Raw genomic sequence first — 19,325 nt, forward strand, 5'->3', positions numbered from 1 at the left:
GAAGAGGATACTGGAGGTAAAACACCAGTGCTCGTCTGTACTTCGTGGGGAGATCGGCGCCCGTGAAAGGGACCGTCGCCCAAAAGGGTCAGCTCAGGCAGTGGCTCCCACGTCGCAGGAGAGGATACGGAGAGGTGAAACTCCCGTGCTCGCCTGTTGTTGGTTCGGGGGAGATCGGAACATGAAAGAATCCGTCGCCCCCTTCGTCCGGATAGAAAGTAAAAATCAGTGTGCCTCCTACGGACACTAAGCTTGAACTGGGTCTCTGGAAGTCAGCATGAGGGTGTATACTGCAGGGGAGGAGCTAACCTTTTTTTTGTCTCAGCTTAGTGTCAGCCTCCTAGTGACAGCAGCATAACACCCATGGTCCTGTGTCCCCCAATGTGGCGAAGGAGAAAAATACATTTCATCAGTTGCAGTATTTTTACACACACACATATAGGTACAGAGCTGTCAGTGCGTGAAGCAGGTCAGGGAGATGTAGCCGGGGGATGGACAGGCCTCTTGGACTAGTCATCCTGAGCGGTTGATCCCTCGCTAGCTCTCCAAAGTCTTCTCTGAAACACAGCAGTGTTTCAAAGTATAACAAACATGGCTACAATAATGCAGCCAGGTTCTCAATTATGGTGAACGTGGTCCAAGCAGTATAAATCTTCTGTCAGTTTCCCTGTAAAGGGTGTCTGTCAGCACAGAATGACTGTTCAAACCACGTGGCCAAACATCTAAGCACACCTTTCCACCTACTTGTTTTCGCTGCATCTATGCCCCCTTTTCCTTTGATGGACAGTTCTGGCTTTAAAAAGCCAGAGAAGGGGAGAGATCAATGGAAAACAAGCAGGTGGGAAGGTGCACCGAAATGTTTGGCCACAACAAGGCTGCACCTAGCACCTTCTCTTGGTTTGGTCATTCTGTGCTGACAGACACCGTTTAAGTTACAATTGGTGACGAGCGAACATGCTCATATAACGTGTTATCCGAATGTATTGGGGGTGCTTGAATAACATTTTCGTGTCAATGGGCTGCATGTTAAAGACACCAGCAACACATGCGGGCATTGGCTAACAAACAGGCTATCCCACGTATGTGTTGCGGCTGTCTAACAGCCAGGAATCATGCAGCCATGGGGACTCGAACATACTATTTGAGCACGCCGAAGATACTCGGATAACACGTTATCTGAGCTCGTTCACGCATCACTACTTACAATCTCTACTCGACTGTTCCCAGACCATCAAACCACACATCCAAACTCTTTCGACCTCCTGTCACCTGTAATCAAAAACATTTCCAGAATCCATACTTTCCTGAACCCTGAATCTACTAAATTGTTAGTGCATGCCCTCATCCTCCTCTGTGACCTCCCTGCTAACACTCTTGCTCCTCTCCAATCCATCCCTAACTCTGCTGCACAAATCTATCTCTACCCACACTACGCGTCTGCTTCTCCCCTCCTCTGCAATTCCCTTCACAGGCTCTAATTCCTCAACGTATCCAGTCCAAACTACTAACGCTGACTCCAAAACCATCCATAACCTGTCTCCTCCGTATATCTCCGAACTATCTCCTGATACATTCCAACATGTAATTTCTGGTCCTCCCAGGACCTCCTTCTGTCCTTCAGACTTACGTTCATCACCCAATCGCCTCCAAGAGGTCTCCCGAGTGTCCCTCATCCTCTGGAATTCTGTGCCCCAACACATCAGATTATTATCAACCACATTCAGAACTTTCAGACTGAATTTGAACCCAATCTCTTCAAAAAGCTTATAGCCTGCAATGACCCCGCTGCCACCTCACCACCACTGGAGCTGCCGCAACCCCTCCAACCTACCATCTCCTTCCCATCACCCTGTACAACGTAAGACCACAAGGGCAGGACCCTCTCCCCTCTGTACTACTCTTTCATTGTTAGTTTGTTCACTGTAATCCATAACCATATTTTATGTAACCCATTCTCAATACGATAGGCATAATTTGCACATATCCTGCCCAATTACTTCTCTACTGCACTTCAGGTGATAAAGGAAGAACGACAAGGTAACAATCAAAGCTTTGAGGGAACGTGTAATGAGGGGAGGAACAAGAAACAGAGCAAGTCTTCTTTATTATCTATCTGCTATAATTTATGTGGTCATTTTAAAGGACAACACCACAGCAAAATTCAAGCTCAAGTAGCTACGAAAGCCTCCATACCTGTTGCTGGGGTTGCGGAGAGGGAAAACCCTGTGGTTGAGGTAGTTGCAGCGGGCAGAGAGAACGGTGTTGCAGATCCTGCAGGTTTACCAAAATTTAGGCTAAAGCCCGTGGTCGTTGCAGAGGTGGTTGCTGGAGCTGAAATTAGAAGATCAAAGTAAAAAGGATATGCTACAAAGGTATACTGTAAAATGTAGAGATTATAGCACCTAAGGAGGCCCTAACAATGGACAGATGCCTGGTCAGTGAGAGGACCAAAGCTGGGGCTTGTCTTCAGCACAGGATCGCACTGAGGAGGGCTTCATACGAGGTTGTCCATGCTTCTGTTGTCTGCCCCACAGTAAGGGTTTTTATTGTTTTTACAAGGAAATATATAGCCAAATTTTGTGCATGACACGCGGAGCCACCCAATGCATGATGGCGTTTAAAAAAAAAAAAAAAAAAACTAAACCCGTTCTGCAAGCTCTAGTAACCAATCCGTCCGTGAAGTCGCCAATAATGATCATCAAAAGACCATATAAATTTTGGCACCTGTATTTGTCAATCCCAATGTGAATCCGGTGGTGGGTTTTGCTCCGAAAAGAGTTCCAGATAAACCGGTTGTAGATTGTGCGGTTGTTGTAGGAGTTGCAGAGGCCCCGAAACCAAAGGATGCGCCGGTGTTACTGCAAGAAATAATAGCATTAGAAGACTGAAGTGATGATACAAGGAAAGATAACAATAGTTTACACTCTGCGATGGGCGCCGAGTGATTTATATCCCACTGGATTGTGGTAAAGATTAGTGATGAGCGAGTGTGCTCGTTACTGAAGTTTTCCGAGCATGCTCGGGTGTTCTCCGAGTATTTTGGGCGTGCTCGTAGATTATGTTTGTGTCCCCGCAGCTGCATGATTTGCGATTGCTAGACAGCCTGAATATATGTGGGGATTCCCTAACTGGCAACCCCCACATGTATTCAGGTTGTCTAACAGCCGCAAATCATGCAGCTGCGGGGACACAAAAAAAATCTATGAGCATGGCCAAGATACTCTGAGAACACCCGAGCATGCTCGGAAAACTTGAATAAAGAGCACACTCGCTCATCACTAGTAAAGATATATATATTCATTGGATTTCCTTTGCATGTGTTGCGGCATGTGACACTCACAACGCACAGGTTCCCCATGAATATGAGGTGACACAGCCGTGACAACAGCTGATTATTGCTCCTGTTATCCAGGATCCCGCTCCAGCCTGTTCGGTAAGCGCTATAGCTTGCTGAATAAGGAGAGAGCCGACGATATTCGCTCATCTCTAATCATATTGAAACCACAGGTGTGTCACAGAATTTTATACCATTGAAGAAAAAAAAATTACATTTTTACACAAAATGTAGCTTTAGTCCCCGATTTTACATTTTCACATGGGGAAATGGCACCAAAATTTGTCACATAATTTCTGCTGAATGTGGCAATTCCCCATATGTGGCTGTACAGTACTGCTCAGCCACACGGCGAGACTTGGGAGGGACGGTGCACTATTTGACTCTTTGAGAACAAAAGAACGTAGAATAGTTTGCAGCCTCATTATATAGAGCCCCAAAGTGCCAGAAGAACAGAGTTCCCCCCTAAAGTGACGCCATTTCGAAAATTACACCCCTCTGGGAATTTATTTCCAAGTGTAGTGACGATTATGACTCCATAGGTGTTTTCCAGAAACAAGCCGAAATGGATGTCGTAGAGTGAAAATCTGCCAGTGGAGGTCTGGGCCCTCACAGTGACATCATGGGGGTACCAATCAGATGGCAGAGAGAGCCCTCTCCATCTCCTAGCCTCCCAAATGTGGCGCTCAATCTCAATCGCAGCATTTATGAGGTTACACAGCTGGAGAAAGTGCTCCTGGCAGTGTCAGCAGATTCTCGGCTGTCAAGTCAAAGGTGGGGAACCGCCATCTAACCAGAACGTATGGGTACGTCAAAGGTCGCTTCAGGGAATATTCGTTTTTTCCTCACCATCATACAAGATGCATATCTTTAATATTTTCCCATTTTACAGAGACTTACACAGCTTCTTTTTAATGAAACAAGTTGTTTTAATGGCACCATTCATTTTACCACGTAATGATAAAATGGCAAAAAAGCAATTGCGGTCCACCATTCTTTTTGTGCTGTTCACTGTGAGGTAAAAATGACTCTCCATGTCAGTTCGATCACGGGGTACCAAACATGCATAGATTTGTTTTTCTATTTAACGAATGAACATTTTTATAGAATATTTCACCCCCCACAATTTTCCTTGGCTTCGGGCCACCATTTTCTGACGCTTGTAACATTTTTATATTTCTGCTGATGGGCCTGAGTGGGGGCTTGGGTTTTTTTTTTTCATGGTGAGCTGCTTTTATGGATACCACTTTCGTGCTCATACATTGCTTCGATTGCTTATTAGTACATTATTTTTAAGAAATGTGAAAAAAAAAAAATCTATACAATTCTGGCGTTTGCCTTTTTTTCTCGTTTTATGGCATTAAGATCGGGTTAATTAATTCTATATTTTTAGAGGTCACATTTAATAGACTTGTGAAAGCGGCGATACAAAATAGGTTTATTTTTTACAAAGGGAAAATTTGAACTTACATTTTCTTTAATTTTTTTTAAAACTTTTTTTATTTTTATATAGTGAAAATCTCAGTGTCCTTTGGAGCTGTGGAAGTAACCCACCGGGGGGCTGATAGGAGCCAGTGTAACTAACTAACTAACATGTTCCATTTAAATGCAGCTGGCAGAGATTGACAGAGGCATTTAGATGGATAACAGCCACGGCGGACACAGATGCCGGCTGTGTAATAAAGCCGGCATCTGCCATGTGTGGAGGGAGAACCCTTCCACACCTGAGGACTAGTGATGAGCGAGTACGGTATATTCGTTGTTCGGGAGTATTTGTTATGCTCGGAGATTTCGTTTTTGTTGACACAGCTGCGTGATTTATAGCTGCTAGCAAGCCTGAGTACATGTGGGGGTTGCCTGGTACCTAGGGAATCCCCACATGTACTCAGGCTGACCAGCAGCTGTAAATCATGCAGCTGTGGCAAGGAAAACTAAATCTCCGAGCAGTCACAAATACTCGGAGACCACCTGAGTGTGCTTGGGAAAACCCGAGCAACGAGTACACTCGCTCATCACTACGGAGGACCCCTTCCCAGGAGGTGAGTACGACATCCTTTTGCAGGCACAGCTTATTAAAATGATTGTGATAGAGAGGTTAACAAGACTAAGGTGTCAACACATTTTTACATATGGTAGTCGCAGTATGGCGGAATAACTGCTTGTCCCTCAAAAAAAACAAAATACCGTTTTTTGCAGAGATCTAATGTGCCTTTCATGAGAAATGTAGCATAGAAGCCCCATGTAAATCAGGCTGAACGTGTACGTCGGTGCAATTCGCCAGCTCTTCCATTTGCCCTAGGTGCAGTGGCTCGGCCCAGTGCACTTCCAGTCTGATTTATAGATTTCTCATGACTGGCACATTGGATCTCTACACATTTTGATTGGGGGACAAGTGCCTATACAGCCATCCCACTACCTCCATATGTGAACACGTGCTGACAGGTTCCCTTTAGTAGACTGTACCTTGTCTCAGTAAGAACATCCTTATTTCTCTGGTTCGAGCCGCACTTATGACACAATTTCAAAAAATTGATCATTTTCAGATGGTGTCTTATTTATGCACTGGGAATTGTGATCAATGACCGTGCACCATGCACAACGACTACACGATAACAGCTGTGACATCACAATGTGAGTGGTGACATAATAAAAGATACAACTACCCCTTCTATAGTATGGTCGCTGGTGTAAGATGTGCTATATAACTTGGCTTGAAAAAAAAAAACAAGCCCCTTCAGCTCCGATCACATCAGCGGCATGAATTCAGCCATTGTGTTCTGTACTAGGACGGACGACACAGATCGGTCACGTGACGAATACCACTGACTTATAGGGTCCAGGCTTAATCTACAATGGAGCCTTCAGTACAGATGTGAATCTTGCTTTATATGGCTCTGTCTACAGAAAAACAAATGTAGCTATGGCTCATACAACCCCTGGCAAAAATTATGGAATCACCGACCTTGGAGGATGTTCATTCAGTTGTTTAATTTTGGAGAGAAAAAAGCAGATCACAGACATGGCACAAAACTAAAGTCATTTCAAATGGCAACTTTCTGGCTTTAAGAAACACTAAAAGAAAATCAAGAACAAAAAAAATGTGGTAGTCAGTAATGGTTACTTTTCTTAATCAAGCATAGGAGAAAAATAATGGAATCGCACTGTAAATTTTCATACCCAAAAATAACACCGGCATCAAATTAGATCTGCTCATTAGTCTCCTAAAAAGTAGTGATCACACCTTGGAGAGCTGTTGCTCCAAGTGGACTGACATGGATCATGGCTCCAAAACGAGAGATGTCAATTGAAGCAAAGGAGAGGATTATCAAACTCTTAAAAGAGGGTAAATCATCACGCAATGTTGGAAAAGATGTTGGTTGTTCACAGTCATTAGTGTCTAAAATCTGGAGCAAATACAAACAACATGGGAAGGTTGTTAAAGGCAAACATACTGGTAGACCAAGGAAGACATCAGTGTCAAGATCGGAAACTTAAAGCAATGTCTCCAAAACAGGAAATGCACAACAAAACAAATGAGGAACGAATGGGTGGAAACTGGAGTCAACGTCTGTGACCAAACTGTAAGAAACCGCCTAAAGGAAGTGTGATTTACATACAGAAAAGCTAAACGAAAGCCATCATTAACGCTTAAACAGAAGAAAACAGTAATTAGACCTACTGGTAATTGTATTTCCAGGAATCCATCCTGACAGCACACTGGAGGACGTCCTTCTTATCCTTGATGGGACAGGAACACGAGAGGTTAAAAGGACCCTCCCCCTACCACCCTTCAGTGCTTTTCCAAAGTAACACATCTGGATGGATGCAAAAACACAGGTTTATTCCAACAAAATAATCAATCATACAAATGTTACATCACATGAGTATAAAGATCATACATTAGGGAGGGAACTAATAGTGCTGTCAGGATGGATTCCTAGAAATACAATTACCAGTAGGTCTAATTACTGTTTTCCAGTTCACCACCTGACAGCACACTGGAGAAATACCAAAGGAGAATGGTATTTAGGGAGGGACCACCGCTTGCAGTACCTTTCTACCGAAAGCCAACTGTGGTGACACTACATCTAACTTATAGTGTTTAGAGAAGGTACTAAGGCTAGACCATGACGCAGCTCTGCAAATCTGATCTGCCGTCGCCCCCCCTTTCTCCGCCCATGACGTGGCCATGGCCCTAGATGAATGGGCTTTAAGGTTAACCGGGGAATCTTGTCCTCTAGCTTTATAAGCTAAAAAGATTGTGGATTTTATCCACCGTGCGATAGTCGCTTTAGACGCCTTTCTACCTTTATTTGGACCCCTGAACTGGACGAACAAATTGTTGTCCCGTCTCCAGGGTCTGGATAAATCGAGGTACCTGAGAACCGAGTCTCTTACGTCTAGGTTGTGGTAAAAATTCTCCTTCTGATTTTTAGGGAACTGGCAAAATGATGGTAAAACGATCTCTTGATTCATATTGGAATCTGACACAACTTTAGGGAGAAACGCTGGATCGAGTCTGAGTACTAATTTGTCCTCGAATATCTGCAGATATGGATTCTGCACCGACAGAGCCTGTAATTCCCCCAATCTTTTTGCCGACGTGATTGCAACTAAAAATGCAGTTTTAAGGGAGAGCTTATCAATTCCTATATCCCCTGTTACATCCCACGCCTGTTCACATAGGAAATTTAGAACCAAGTTCAGATCCCACGGCGGGACTGACTTTCTAATTAATGGTTTTAATCTCTGGACTGCTCTAGAGAATCTACTAATCCAGGGATGGGCAGACAGGGAAGAATCAAAGAATACACTCAGGGCCGCTATCTGGACCCTTAATGTACTTGGTCTTAGACCTTTTTGAAACCCTGACTGCAGAAAGTCAAGAATTTTGGGGATGTCTGGATGGTCAGTGTCAACTGTCGTCTCTCCGCAAAACCCACAGAATCGCTTCCATATTTTGGTATAGATAGCCGATGTCACCATTTTCCGGCTGGCTTGAAGAGTAGAAATGACCTCCTCTGAAAGCCCTTTTGCTCTTAAGACCTTCCGTTCAGGATCCAGGCCGCCAGCCGAAGTGCTCCCGGATTCTGGTGTAGAACTGGACCTTGCAGAAGAAGATCCTCTCTTTCTGGTAACAGGAGGGGTTCTTCCACTGACAGTTTCCTTAGCAATGGAAACCAACTCCGTTTCGGCCAGTGAGGAGCTATGAGTATGACTTTGGCCCCGTCCTCGCAGATCTTTCTGAGTGCCCTCGGGATCATCACTAGAGGAGGGAATGCATACAGAAACCCCTGGTTCCAGGGTTGCGAGAAGGCATCGATCGCGGCTGGATTCTCCCAAGGGTTTAGGGAATAGAAGATCTTGAGCTTCGCGTTTTCTTTTGTGGCAAATAGGTCCACCGTCGGTCTCCCCCAACGATGACACAGATCCTTGAACACCTCGTTGTTTAGTTCCCACTCCGTGGGGGATACGTTTTTTCTGCTGAGGAAATCTGCCAACTGGTTCTTGGCGCCCTCCAGGTGGATCGCCGAGATGGACAGAACCGACCTTTCTGCCCACTGGAATATGCGTTCTGCCAGGTTTTGTAACGCCAGATGTCTTGGACCGCCTTGATGCCGCAGGAAGGCTACCGTTGTCGTGTTGTCTGAGAAGACCTTCACGTGTTTGTTCTGCAGCAGATGCTGCGCCGCCGTCAAGACCTCCCAAACCGCCTGTAGCTCTCTGTGGTTTGATGACTGGTTGCGGTCTTCCTTTCCCCAGTGACCTTGAAAATATCTTCCCAGTATATGACCTCCCCAACCGAGCTGACTGGCATCTGTTGTAACTGATATGCTTGGTGTCTGAAGCCATGGCACCCCCAGTCGGAGGTTTCTGGAAAGAGTCCACCACACCAGAGATCTTTTGACTTGCGGAGTAAGGCTCAGGGTCCGGTTCAGCGAGTTCTGTCTTCTGTTCCAGCTCCTCAGAACTCCCCTCTGAAGCTGTCGGGAATGAAACTGGCTCCATCTCACGCAGGGAATACAGGCCGTCATCAGACCTAGTATTTTCATCCCGTCTCTGATCGTATGTTGACCCCGAGAAAAGTGACGGATCTTCTGTATTGTGCCCTTTAGCCTTTCCTCTGGAAGAAATGAGATTCTTGCTTGTGAATCGAGCATGACTCCCAAGAATTTTATTCTGGGTTTTGGGATTAGATCTGACTTTTCCCAATTTATAATCCATCCCAGATTCTGCAATGTTGAGATGAGAGACTGACAATTGACCCTGAGCTGGACTTCTGAGTCTGCTGCTATTAGGAAGTCGTCTAAGTAGGGAACCACCATTATATCCTGATTCCTCAGGAAAGCGACCACTTCCACCATAAGTTTTGTAAAAACCCTGGGAGCGGAAGCCAGGCCGAAGGGGAGACAGCGGAATTGGAAATGGAAGACCTTTCCTTCCAAGATTACCGCGAACCGCAGGAACCTCTGATGATTTAGATGGATGGGTACATGGTAATATGCACTCTTTAAGTCTAGAGTGCACATTACCATGTCTTTTCCCAACAGGGGGATGGTGGACCGAATCGACTCCATCTTGAACCTTTTGTAAAGGACCCAATTGTTCAGATGTTTTAAATTTATAATGGTTCTCGATTCCGCCGATGGTTTTGTTACCGAGAAGAGATTGGAGTAGTGACCCCTGCCCTCTTCCTGAGGGGGTACTGGGACAATGGCCGCCATTTTTAGAAGGTCCTGAATGTCTGACCACATGGGGGATGACAGTTTTAGATGTGAGCTGGATATCAGGAATCTTTCGGGAGGAAGGGATGTGAATTCTATTTTGTATCCCTGGGATACTATTTGTAAGACACATGGACTTGATGTGATCTTCCTCCAACCTCCCAGAAATCCTGTCAGACGACCCCCCACTCTGATGGCGTCATTTTCTGCGGTAACTGGACCCCGGTCCAGAGTAGCTTGTTTCTTTATTTTTAGGCCTGTTATCCCCCCCTTTTTGGCAGCTCCATCTACCCTGCTTTCCTTTACCCCTATAATCGGGTTTTTGATTATAGCGGGGCCTCCGAAAGGGCTGGAATTTTTTAGGCTTCTCTTCCAGAAAACCTTTCTTGACATCTGCCGCTTTCTCTAAGATATCGTCGAGGACCGGTCCGAAGACCTTGCCCCCGGAAAAGGGTATAGAACACAACTTATTCTTAGAATGCATGTCCCCTGACCAGCTTTTAAGCCAGATGGCTCTACGGGCTGCATTCGATAGAGACTGACCCCTAGCTGCGAACCTAACCGATTCTGCAGATGCGTCTGCCAAGAAGGTAGTTGCTAGTTTTAGCAAGGGTAGGGATTTTGGAATGGTATCTCTGGGAGTTTTAGCTATCAATTGATCTTTAAGATCATCTAGCCAAAGGTCCATGGAGCGGGCTACTGATGTTGCTGCAATATTAGCTCCAATTATTGCCGAGGAGCTTTCCCAGGCCCTATTTAGAAGGCCATCTGCTTTTCTGTCCATGGGTTCTTTCAAATTTGACGAATCTTCGAACGGGATCGCCGTTCTTTTGGAGACTTTAGCCAAGGGTATGTCAATTTTTGGTACATCGACCCACTCCTTAACTTCCTCTGGGTTGAACGGCAAGCGAAGTCTGAAGTCCTTAGGGATAGTCAGTCTCTTCTCGGCTTCCTCCCATTCCTCCAGAATCATAGATCTGATATGGGAGTTAACAGGGAAGACTTTAGATGTCTGTGAGCGCAAGCCCCCAAACATTTCGTCCTGAACGGAGCAAGATGGCTGTGGCTCCTCAATCTGCATGGTGTGTCGTACTGCTTCCAACAGTTCTCCAGTGTCCGCAGCAGAGAACAGATATCTTCTCCCTCCGGGGGATCTCTACTCTCATCTTCCTCCTCTACCTCCGACCCACAGGATGATGAGTCTATGGAAGAGTACTCGACCCTCGGTCTTTTCCTCGGCTTCTCCGAAGGTGAAGGTGAGACTTGAGGGAGTACCAGACTTGAGACTGAAGCCTGAACTTCCTCCCTTATCATGGCTCTCATATTAGACATGAGACGCCTGTTCCTCTCCTATGACTTTGCAGGTGCATGCTTCACATAGGGGTTTCTGCCAGGAATCCTTTAGCTTAACCGCACAGGTAGGACACTTCTTATTCCTACTGGGTTTCTTTACCGATTTCTCAGATAGGGAGGCTGCCTATGGAGATATATATATATATATATATATATATATATATATATATATATATATATATATATATATATATATATATATATATATATATATATATATATATATATATATATATAGCAAACACTGGCGTTTTTTTTTTTTTTACCCAGGGCCTCTACTTACTAGCGCTGCTGACTCCTGACACTCCGCTCTAGCTGCGTCCTCCATGATGCTCTAGAGATCACTACTGCCCCTGCACATACCTTTTATTCTGTCTCATTTCAAAATGACGCTCCAGCGTTCTCCACCACTCTTTCCTCTGCACTTCCTGTAGCAGAGACGCCGTCCATCCCCCTCAGCCGCAAACCGGAAGTGACGTGCGGCCGGAAAGAGAGGAAGGTGCGGCGTTGAACTGGTTCCCCCAGCGGCCGCATGGAGACGCCGACGTCAGCAGAGGCCGCCGCTGAGCCGCACACACCAGGGGACAGACGGAGAGATCGAGAGCCCCCGCCAGGAGGAAGCGATCCCCAACCCAGGAGCAGCGCTACACTGGTAGGCTGAGGGACCCTCGGGCGGGTGTCAGCCAACGGGTGTCTCAGGAGGGAAGGGTGAGGCAGAGCCCCCCCGATCCACATCCCCCCGCACAGAACGGCAGATCCTCTCGTCCGTTCCTATCCCTGATGGGACAGGAAAAACACTGAAGGGTGGTAGGGGGAGGGTCCTTTTAACCTCTCGTGTTCCTGTCCCATCAAGGATAAGAAGGACGTCCTCCAGTGTGCTGTCAGGTGGTGAACTGGAAAACAAGGTTACAATGGGCTAAGGAAAAGCAATCGTGGACTGTGGATGACTGGATGAAAGTCACATTCAGTGATGAATCGAGAATCTGCATTGGGCAAGGTGATGATGCTGGAACTTTTGTTTGGTGCCGTTACAATGAGATTTATAAAGATGACTGCCTGAAGAGAACATGCAAATTTCCACAGTCATTGATGATATTGGGCTGCATGTCAGGTAAAGGCACTGAGGAGATGGCTGTCATTACATCTTCAAAAAAATGCACAAGTTTATGTTGACATTTTGGACACTTTTCTTATCCCATCAATTGAAAGGATGTTTGGGGATGATGAAATCATTTTCAAGATGATCATGCATCCTGACAGAGCAAAAACTGTGAAAACATTCCTTGAAAAAAGACACATAAGGTCAATGTCATGGCCCGCAAACAGTCCGGATCTCAATCCAATTGAAAATCTTTGGTGGAAGTTGAAGAACATGGTCCATGACAAGACTCCAACCTGCAAAGTTGATCTGCCAACAGCAATCAGAGAAAGTTGGAGCCAGATTGATGAAGAGTCCTGTGGGACACTCATTAAGTCCATGCCTCAGAGACTGCAAGCTGTTATAAAAGCCAGAGGTGGTGCAACAAAATACTAGTGATGTTTTGGAGTGGTTTTTTGTTTGTTTTTCATGATTCCATTATTTTTTCCTCAGAATTGACTGATTCCATAATTTTCCCCCTATGCTTGGTTAAAAAAGTAACCATTACTGACTACCACATTTTTTGTTCTTGATTTCTTTTACTGTTTCTTAAAGCCAGAAAGCTGCCATTTGAAATTACTTTAGTTTTGTGCCATGTCTGTGATCTGCTTTTTTTCTACCAAATTTAACAACTGAATGAACATCCTCCAAGGTCGGCGGGCGATTCCTTAATTTTTGCCAGGGGTTGTATAATGTTGACAAAAAAAAAAAAATTATAATGGCAATACTGTAAATGTTTTAGTCACACAAGAATAAAGCTAATTATTATTATTATTTATTGTTATAGCGACATTTATTCCATGGCGCTTTACATGTGAGGAGGGGTGTACATAATAAAAACAAGTACAATAATCTTGAACAATACAAGTCACAACTGGTACAGGAGGAGAGAGGATCCTGCCCGTGAGGGCTCACAATCTACAAGGGATGGGTGAGAATACAGTAGGTGAGGATAGAGCTGGTCATGCAGCGGTTTGGTCGATCGGTGGTTACTGCAGGTTGTAGGCTTGTCGGAAGAGGTGGGTCTTCAGGCTCTTTTTGAAGGGTTCGATGGTAGGCGAGAGTCTGATGTGTTGTGGTAGAGGGTTCCAGAGTAGGGGTGAGGCGAGAGAGAAATCTTGTATACGATTGTGGGAAGAGGAGATAAGAGGGGAGTAGAGAAGGAGATCTTGTGAGGATCGGAGGTTGCGTGTAGGGAAGTACCGGGAGACGAGGTCACAGATGTATGGAGGAGACAGGTTGTGGATGGCTTTGTATGTCATGGTTAGGGTTTTGTAGTGGAGTCTCTGGGCAATGGGGAGCCAGTGAAGGGATTGACAGAGGGGAGAGGCCGGGGAATAGCGGGGGGACAGGTGGATTAGTCGGGCAGCAGAGTTTAGAATAGATTGGAGGGGTGCGAGAGTGTTAGAGGGGAGGCCACAGAGCAGGAGGTTACAGTAGTCAAGGCGAGAGATGATGAGGGCATGGACTAGGGTTTTTGCAGATTCATGTTTGAGGAATGAACGGATTTGTGAAATATTTTTGAGTTGAAGTCGTCAGGAAGTGGAAAGGGCTTGGATATGTGGTTTGAAGGAGAGATCAGCGTCAAGGATTACCCCGAGGCAGCGAGCTTGTGGGACTGGGGAGAGTGCCATTTACTGTAATGGATAGGTTTGTTGGGGGGGAAGGGTCGCGTGAGATGGGGGAAAGATGATGAATTCTGTTTTGTCCATGTTAAGTTAAGCTAATGAACCATTTGTACAGCAAGGTGAATGTGTTACCTCACGCCAAAAAATTTACTATACAGTATTATTTAGACTATAAGGCTATGTTCACATGATGCATTTTTTTTTTCTACAGCAAAACCTGATCGCTTGGCAGTGAAAAACTTGCTGCAAAAAAAGCAGGCTTTGCTTGTTTTTTGTTGCGTTTTCTCCTGTGTTCTTGTCATGCTACATTTGTCTCTTGTGCATGCTGATAATATTTAGTGCAAAAAAAAAATCTTATTCTAATTCATCAGGTTTTGGCACCAAAACCTGCATTTTTCAGCGTTTTTTTCTCACCACCCATTGCTTTTAATGGGTGAAAAACACAGAAGGAAGTAACATGCTCCATTCTGCAAAACCCAAGGACAAAAAAAACAAGCTGTGTGCATGAGATCTCTGAAATCGCAAAGACTTTGCTGGTACTGTAAAATGCAGTTTAAAATTTGCATTAAAAAAAACACAGCATAAAAAAAACCCTCAAAAACCCAATGTGTCAAAACAGCCTAAAAAGTGTGTGTGTGAGATAGGATGTAGCATCCTACGTTTACAGAAAACGCGGACACAGTGTCCTTCCTGATCACTGAGAGAACAGTCCTCTCCTGCCCAACACTGATCTATCGGATATGCACAATGCAGGAGGAAAAGCCACTGGGAACTTCACGTTCTGACCAGATAAAGGACCCATCATGGCTGGTGATCAGTCACAGACCTGGAAGATACTTCAAAATTATATTACATATAATCTTTTACATTTTAAAAATTACAAGACGGAAAATGGGCAGATTCAAAAGTTTGGGCACCCTTGGAGATTTTTGTGCTCAGATAACTTTGACCAAGGTTTCAGACCATAATTAGCCTGTAAGGGTATGTGTCCACTTTCAGGATGGCCAGCGGTATCGTCGGAGCGGCTTAGCCGCTCTGTGGTAAGCCCCGCCCCCTTTCTGGGACGCGATGATGCCGGATGTGTTCACAGCACACATCCGGCATCATCGCTCCCCACCATAGCGCCCTGTGCTATATCGTGCGGCGACGCAGCGTCGCCGCAAGATATACGGACATGCTGCGATCTGAAAAGACGCGCAGCATGTCCGGAGTCGCAGGGCCGCCGCGTGCGTGTTACCACGCATAGTGGAGACGGGATTTCATTCAATCCCCTCCACTATGCTGTAACATCTGGACGCTGCGTGTTTGACGCTGCGTCCCTATGCAGCGTCAAACACGCAGCGTTTACTGCACGTGGACACATACCCTTAGGGTTATGGCTTGTTCACTATCATCATAATAAAAAGTTCAGAGAAGCACGGCACACCAAAAACCAGTGGGTGTTCAGATAGGGTCCAACCCCATAATATAAGTAGAAAGGAATCTGGCACTTCAAATTCAAAGAATATCTTGAATTTTATTTAGTACCATCCAGAAAACCCCACATTGTGCATATACCGTAAATGTGACATTTCAGTTAATCAGACCTTTCTCAAAAGAGTGGCCGGAGAGAGAGGAGAGGCAATTGTCACAAAGCACATTCAAGGCATATCTGAATCCCCGCATGACTGCAAAAGACATTCAGAAGATTTAGCAGACTCTGGAGGTGTGGTACATTGTTCTACTGTTCACAGACACCTGCACAAATATGGCCTTCACAGAAGAGTCATCAGAAGAAAACCTTCTGTGCCCTCAAGCCTGGTGCATTTTGGAAACAAGTCCTGTGGACTGATGAGGATAAAATAGAACTCCTTGGCCACAAAAAAAATCAGTGATATGTGTGGAGAAAAAAGGTCACAGGATTTCAGAAAAAGAATCTCTCACCATCCATTAAGCATAGGGGTTGATCAATCATGCTTTGGGGTTGTGTTGCAGCCAACGACACGGGGAACATTTCACTGGTAGAGTAAGGAATGGATTCAATTATGATTGCATCAAGAATTTGTTGAAATTGAACACCATCTGTAAAAAAGCTGAAGCTGAAAAGAGGATGACTTCTACAAATGGATAATGATCCTAAACACATGTCAAAATCCACAACAGACTACCTCAAGAAGAGCAAGCTGAAGAATTTACAATGGCCCTCACAGTCCCCTGATCTGAACAACATTGAAAATCTGTGGCTAGACCTCATAATGGCAGTGTATGCAAGACAACCCAGGAATCTCACAGAACTGGAAGAATTTTCCAAGGAAGAATGGATCAAAATCCCTCAAATAAGAATGAAAAGATTCTTGGCTGGCTACAAGCTGTGATACTTGCAAAATGTGGTGCTACTAGGCACTAATCATGCATGCAAGGTGCCCAAATGTTTGCATTACCCCATTTTCCTTTTTGTAAAATGTAAAAGATGAAACTTGCCTAATTGTACACAATAAGTCATTTTGACCAGGGGTGTATGCCACTGTACATTTAATAGTGTTGTGTATGTGTGCGCTGTAAACCTATATGTCTATAACACACATGATACAGATAAACGCTTTACAAAAAATCTATTACCTCCCTGGTGTACTAACTCATTCCATTCTTTACACAGCCAGGGAAAGACCAAAGAGCTTCATAAGGATGTCAAGGATAAGATCATAGACCTGCACAAAGCTGGAATGTGCTACAAAACTATACGTATAAAGGCCCCTTCACATTAAGCGACGCTGCAGCGATACCGACAACGATCCGGATCGCTGCAGCGTCGCTGTTTGGTCGCTGGAGAGCTGTCACACAGACCGCTCTCCAGCGACCAACAATGCCGGTAACCAGGGTAAACATCGGGTAACTAAGCGCAGGGCTGCGCTTAGTAACCCGATGTTTACCCTGGTTACCATCCTAAAAGTAAAAAAAACAAACACTACATACTTACCTACCGCTGTCTGTCCTCCAGCGCTGTGCTCTGCACTCCTCCTGTACTGGCTGTGTGAGCACAGCGGCCGGAAAGCAGAGCGGTGACGTCACCGCTCTGCTTTCCGGCTGACCGACGCTCACAGCCAGTACAGGAGGAGTGCAGAGCACAGCGCTGGAGGACAGACAGCTGTAGGTAAGTATGTAGTGTTTGTTTTTTTTTACTTTTAGGATGGTAACCAGGGCAAACATCGGGTTACTAAGCGCGGCCCTGCGCTTAGTTACCCGATGTTTACCCTGGTTACCAGTGAAGACATCGCTGGATCGGTGTCACACACGCCGATCCAGCGATGTCAGCAGGAGTCCAGCGACGAAATAAAGTTCTGGACTTTATTCAGCGACCAACGATGGCACAGCAGGATCCTGATCGTTGGTCGCTGTCACACATAACGATTTCATTAACGATATCGTTGCTACGTCACAAAAAGCAACGATATCGTTAACAATATCGTTATGTGTGAAGGTACCTTAAGGCCGGTGTCACACTCAGCGTATAAAAATATGGTCCGTAATATGCAGAAAAGTCCCCAAAATAGTGGTCCGTATCTCCTCCGTAGGCAGGGTGTGTCAGCGTATTTTGCGCATGGCATCCGTACTGCGAGATTTTCTCGCAGGCTTGCAAAACCGACATACGGCCATACAATGGATCCATGTTCTCAAAAAAAACATAAAAACATATATAACAGTAAATCATCTCATATCCCCATTTTTTTTTGCATATTCCACACTACTAATGTTAGTAGTGTGCATGTGCAAAATTTGGGCGCTCTGCATCCTTGGGAACGGAGGCCGCCGCTTGCACCGCTGAGAGACGGGGACCGTTGGAAGGTAAGTATATCCATATTTTTTATTTTTATTCTTTCTTTTTTTTTTTACATGAATATGGATCCCAGGGCCTGAAGGAGAGTCTCCTCTCCTCCAGACCCTGGGAACCATCCAGGACCGCTTCTTGCACACGCCGTACCCGGCGTATAAGATGAGGGGGGAGTTTTGAGACGATTTTCAGGAGTTAAAAAGTCGTCTTATACACCGGAAAATATGGTAGTTTTTATTGTATAAAAGCGCCGATACATAAAGAAATGGCATAAATGAGATATCGCTGTAATCGTACTGACTAAGAATAAAACTGCTTTATCAATTTTGCCACACGTGGAACGGTATAAGCGCCCCCCCAAAAGAAATTCATGAATTGCTTTTTTTTGTTCATTCTGCCTAACAAAAATCGGAATAAAAAGCGATCAAAAAATGTCATGCGCCCAAAAATGGTACCAATAAAAACGTCAACTCGTCCCGCAAAAAAACAAGACCTCACCTGACTCTGTGGACCAAAATATGGAAAAATTATAGCTCTCAAAATGCGGTAACGCAAAAACTATTTTTTTCAATACAAAACGTCTTTTAGTGTGTGACAGCTGCCAATCATAAAAACCCGCTATAAATAGTAAATCAAACACCCCTTTATCACCGCCTTAGCTAGGGAAAAATCAAATAAAAAAATGTATTTAATTCCATTTTCCCATTAGGGTTAGGGCTAAAGTTAGGGTTAGGATTACATTTACGGTTGGGATTAGGGTTAGGGGTGTGTCAGCGTTAGGGTTATGGTTGGGATTAGGGGTGTGTTCGGGTTAGGGTTATGGTTGGGATTAGGGTTGGAGTTAGAATTGGGGGGTTTCCACTGTTTAGGCACATCAGGGGCTCTCCAAATGCGACATGGCGTCAGATCTCAATTCCAGCCAATTCTGCGTTGAATAAGTAAAACGGTACTCCTTCCCTTCCGAGCTCTCCCGTACGACCAAACAGGGATTTACCCCAACATATGGGGTATCAGCGTACTCAGGACACATTGGACAACAACTTTTGGGGTCCAATTTCTCCTGTTACCCTTGGGGGCTAAAAAAAAATCATTTTTGTTGAAAAAAAAGTTTTTTTATTTTCACGGCTCTACATTATAAACTTCTGTGAAGCACTTGGTGGGTCAAAGTGCTCACCACACATCTAGATAAGTTCCTTAGGGGTCTACTTTCTAAAATGGTGTCACTTGTGGGGGGTTTCTGCTGTTTAGGCACATTAGTGGCTCTCCAAACGCAACATGGCGTCCCATCTCAATTCCAGCCAATTTTGCATTGGAAAGTCAAACGGCACTCTATGCCTTC

The 19,325-nt window shown here is 45.0% G+C and overlaps 1 protein-coding gene across 2 annotated transcripts in view; it reads right to left on the bottom strand.

The window, feature by feature from the left end:
• The window catches only part of NUP58 (nucleoporin 58), a 98,228-nt gene that overhangs the window by 65,790 nt on the left and 13,113 nt on the right, over positions 1 to 19,325 (bottom strand). For both annotated transcript variants that reach the window (XM_069759059.1, XM_069759058.1), the window contains exons 2-3: positions 2,725 to 2,858; positions 2,194 to 2,331 (exon numbers count right to left, since the gene is read on the bottom strand). In XM_069759059.1, the coding sequence (XP_069615160.1) occupies positions 2,194 to 2,331; positions 2,725 to 2,858 (272 nt within the window). The remainder of the gene's footprint in view (positions 1 to 2,193; positions 2,332 to 2,724; positions 2,859 to 19,325) is intronic.

This window comes from Ranitomeya imitator, chromosome 3 (assembly GCF_032444005.1).
Source record: "Ranitomeya imitator isolate aRanImi1 chromosome 3, aRanImi1.pri, whole genome shotgun sequence".
NCBI classification, from domain to species: domain Eukaryota; kingdom Metazoa; phylum Chordata; class Amphibia; order Anura; family Dendrobatidae; genus Ranitomeya; species Ranitomeya imitator.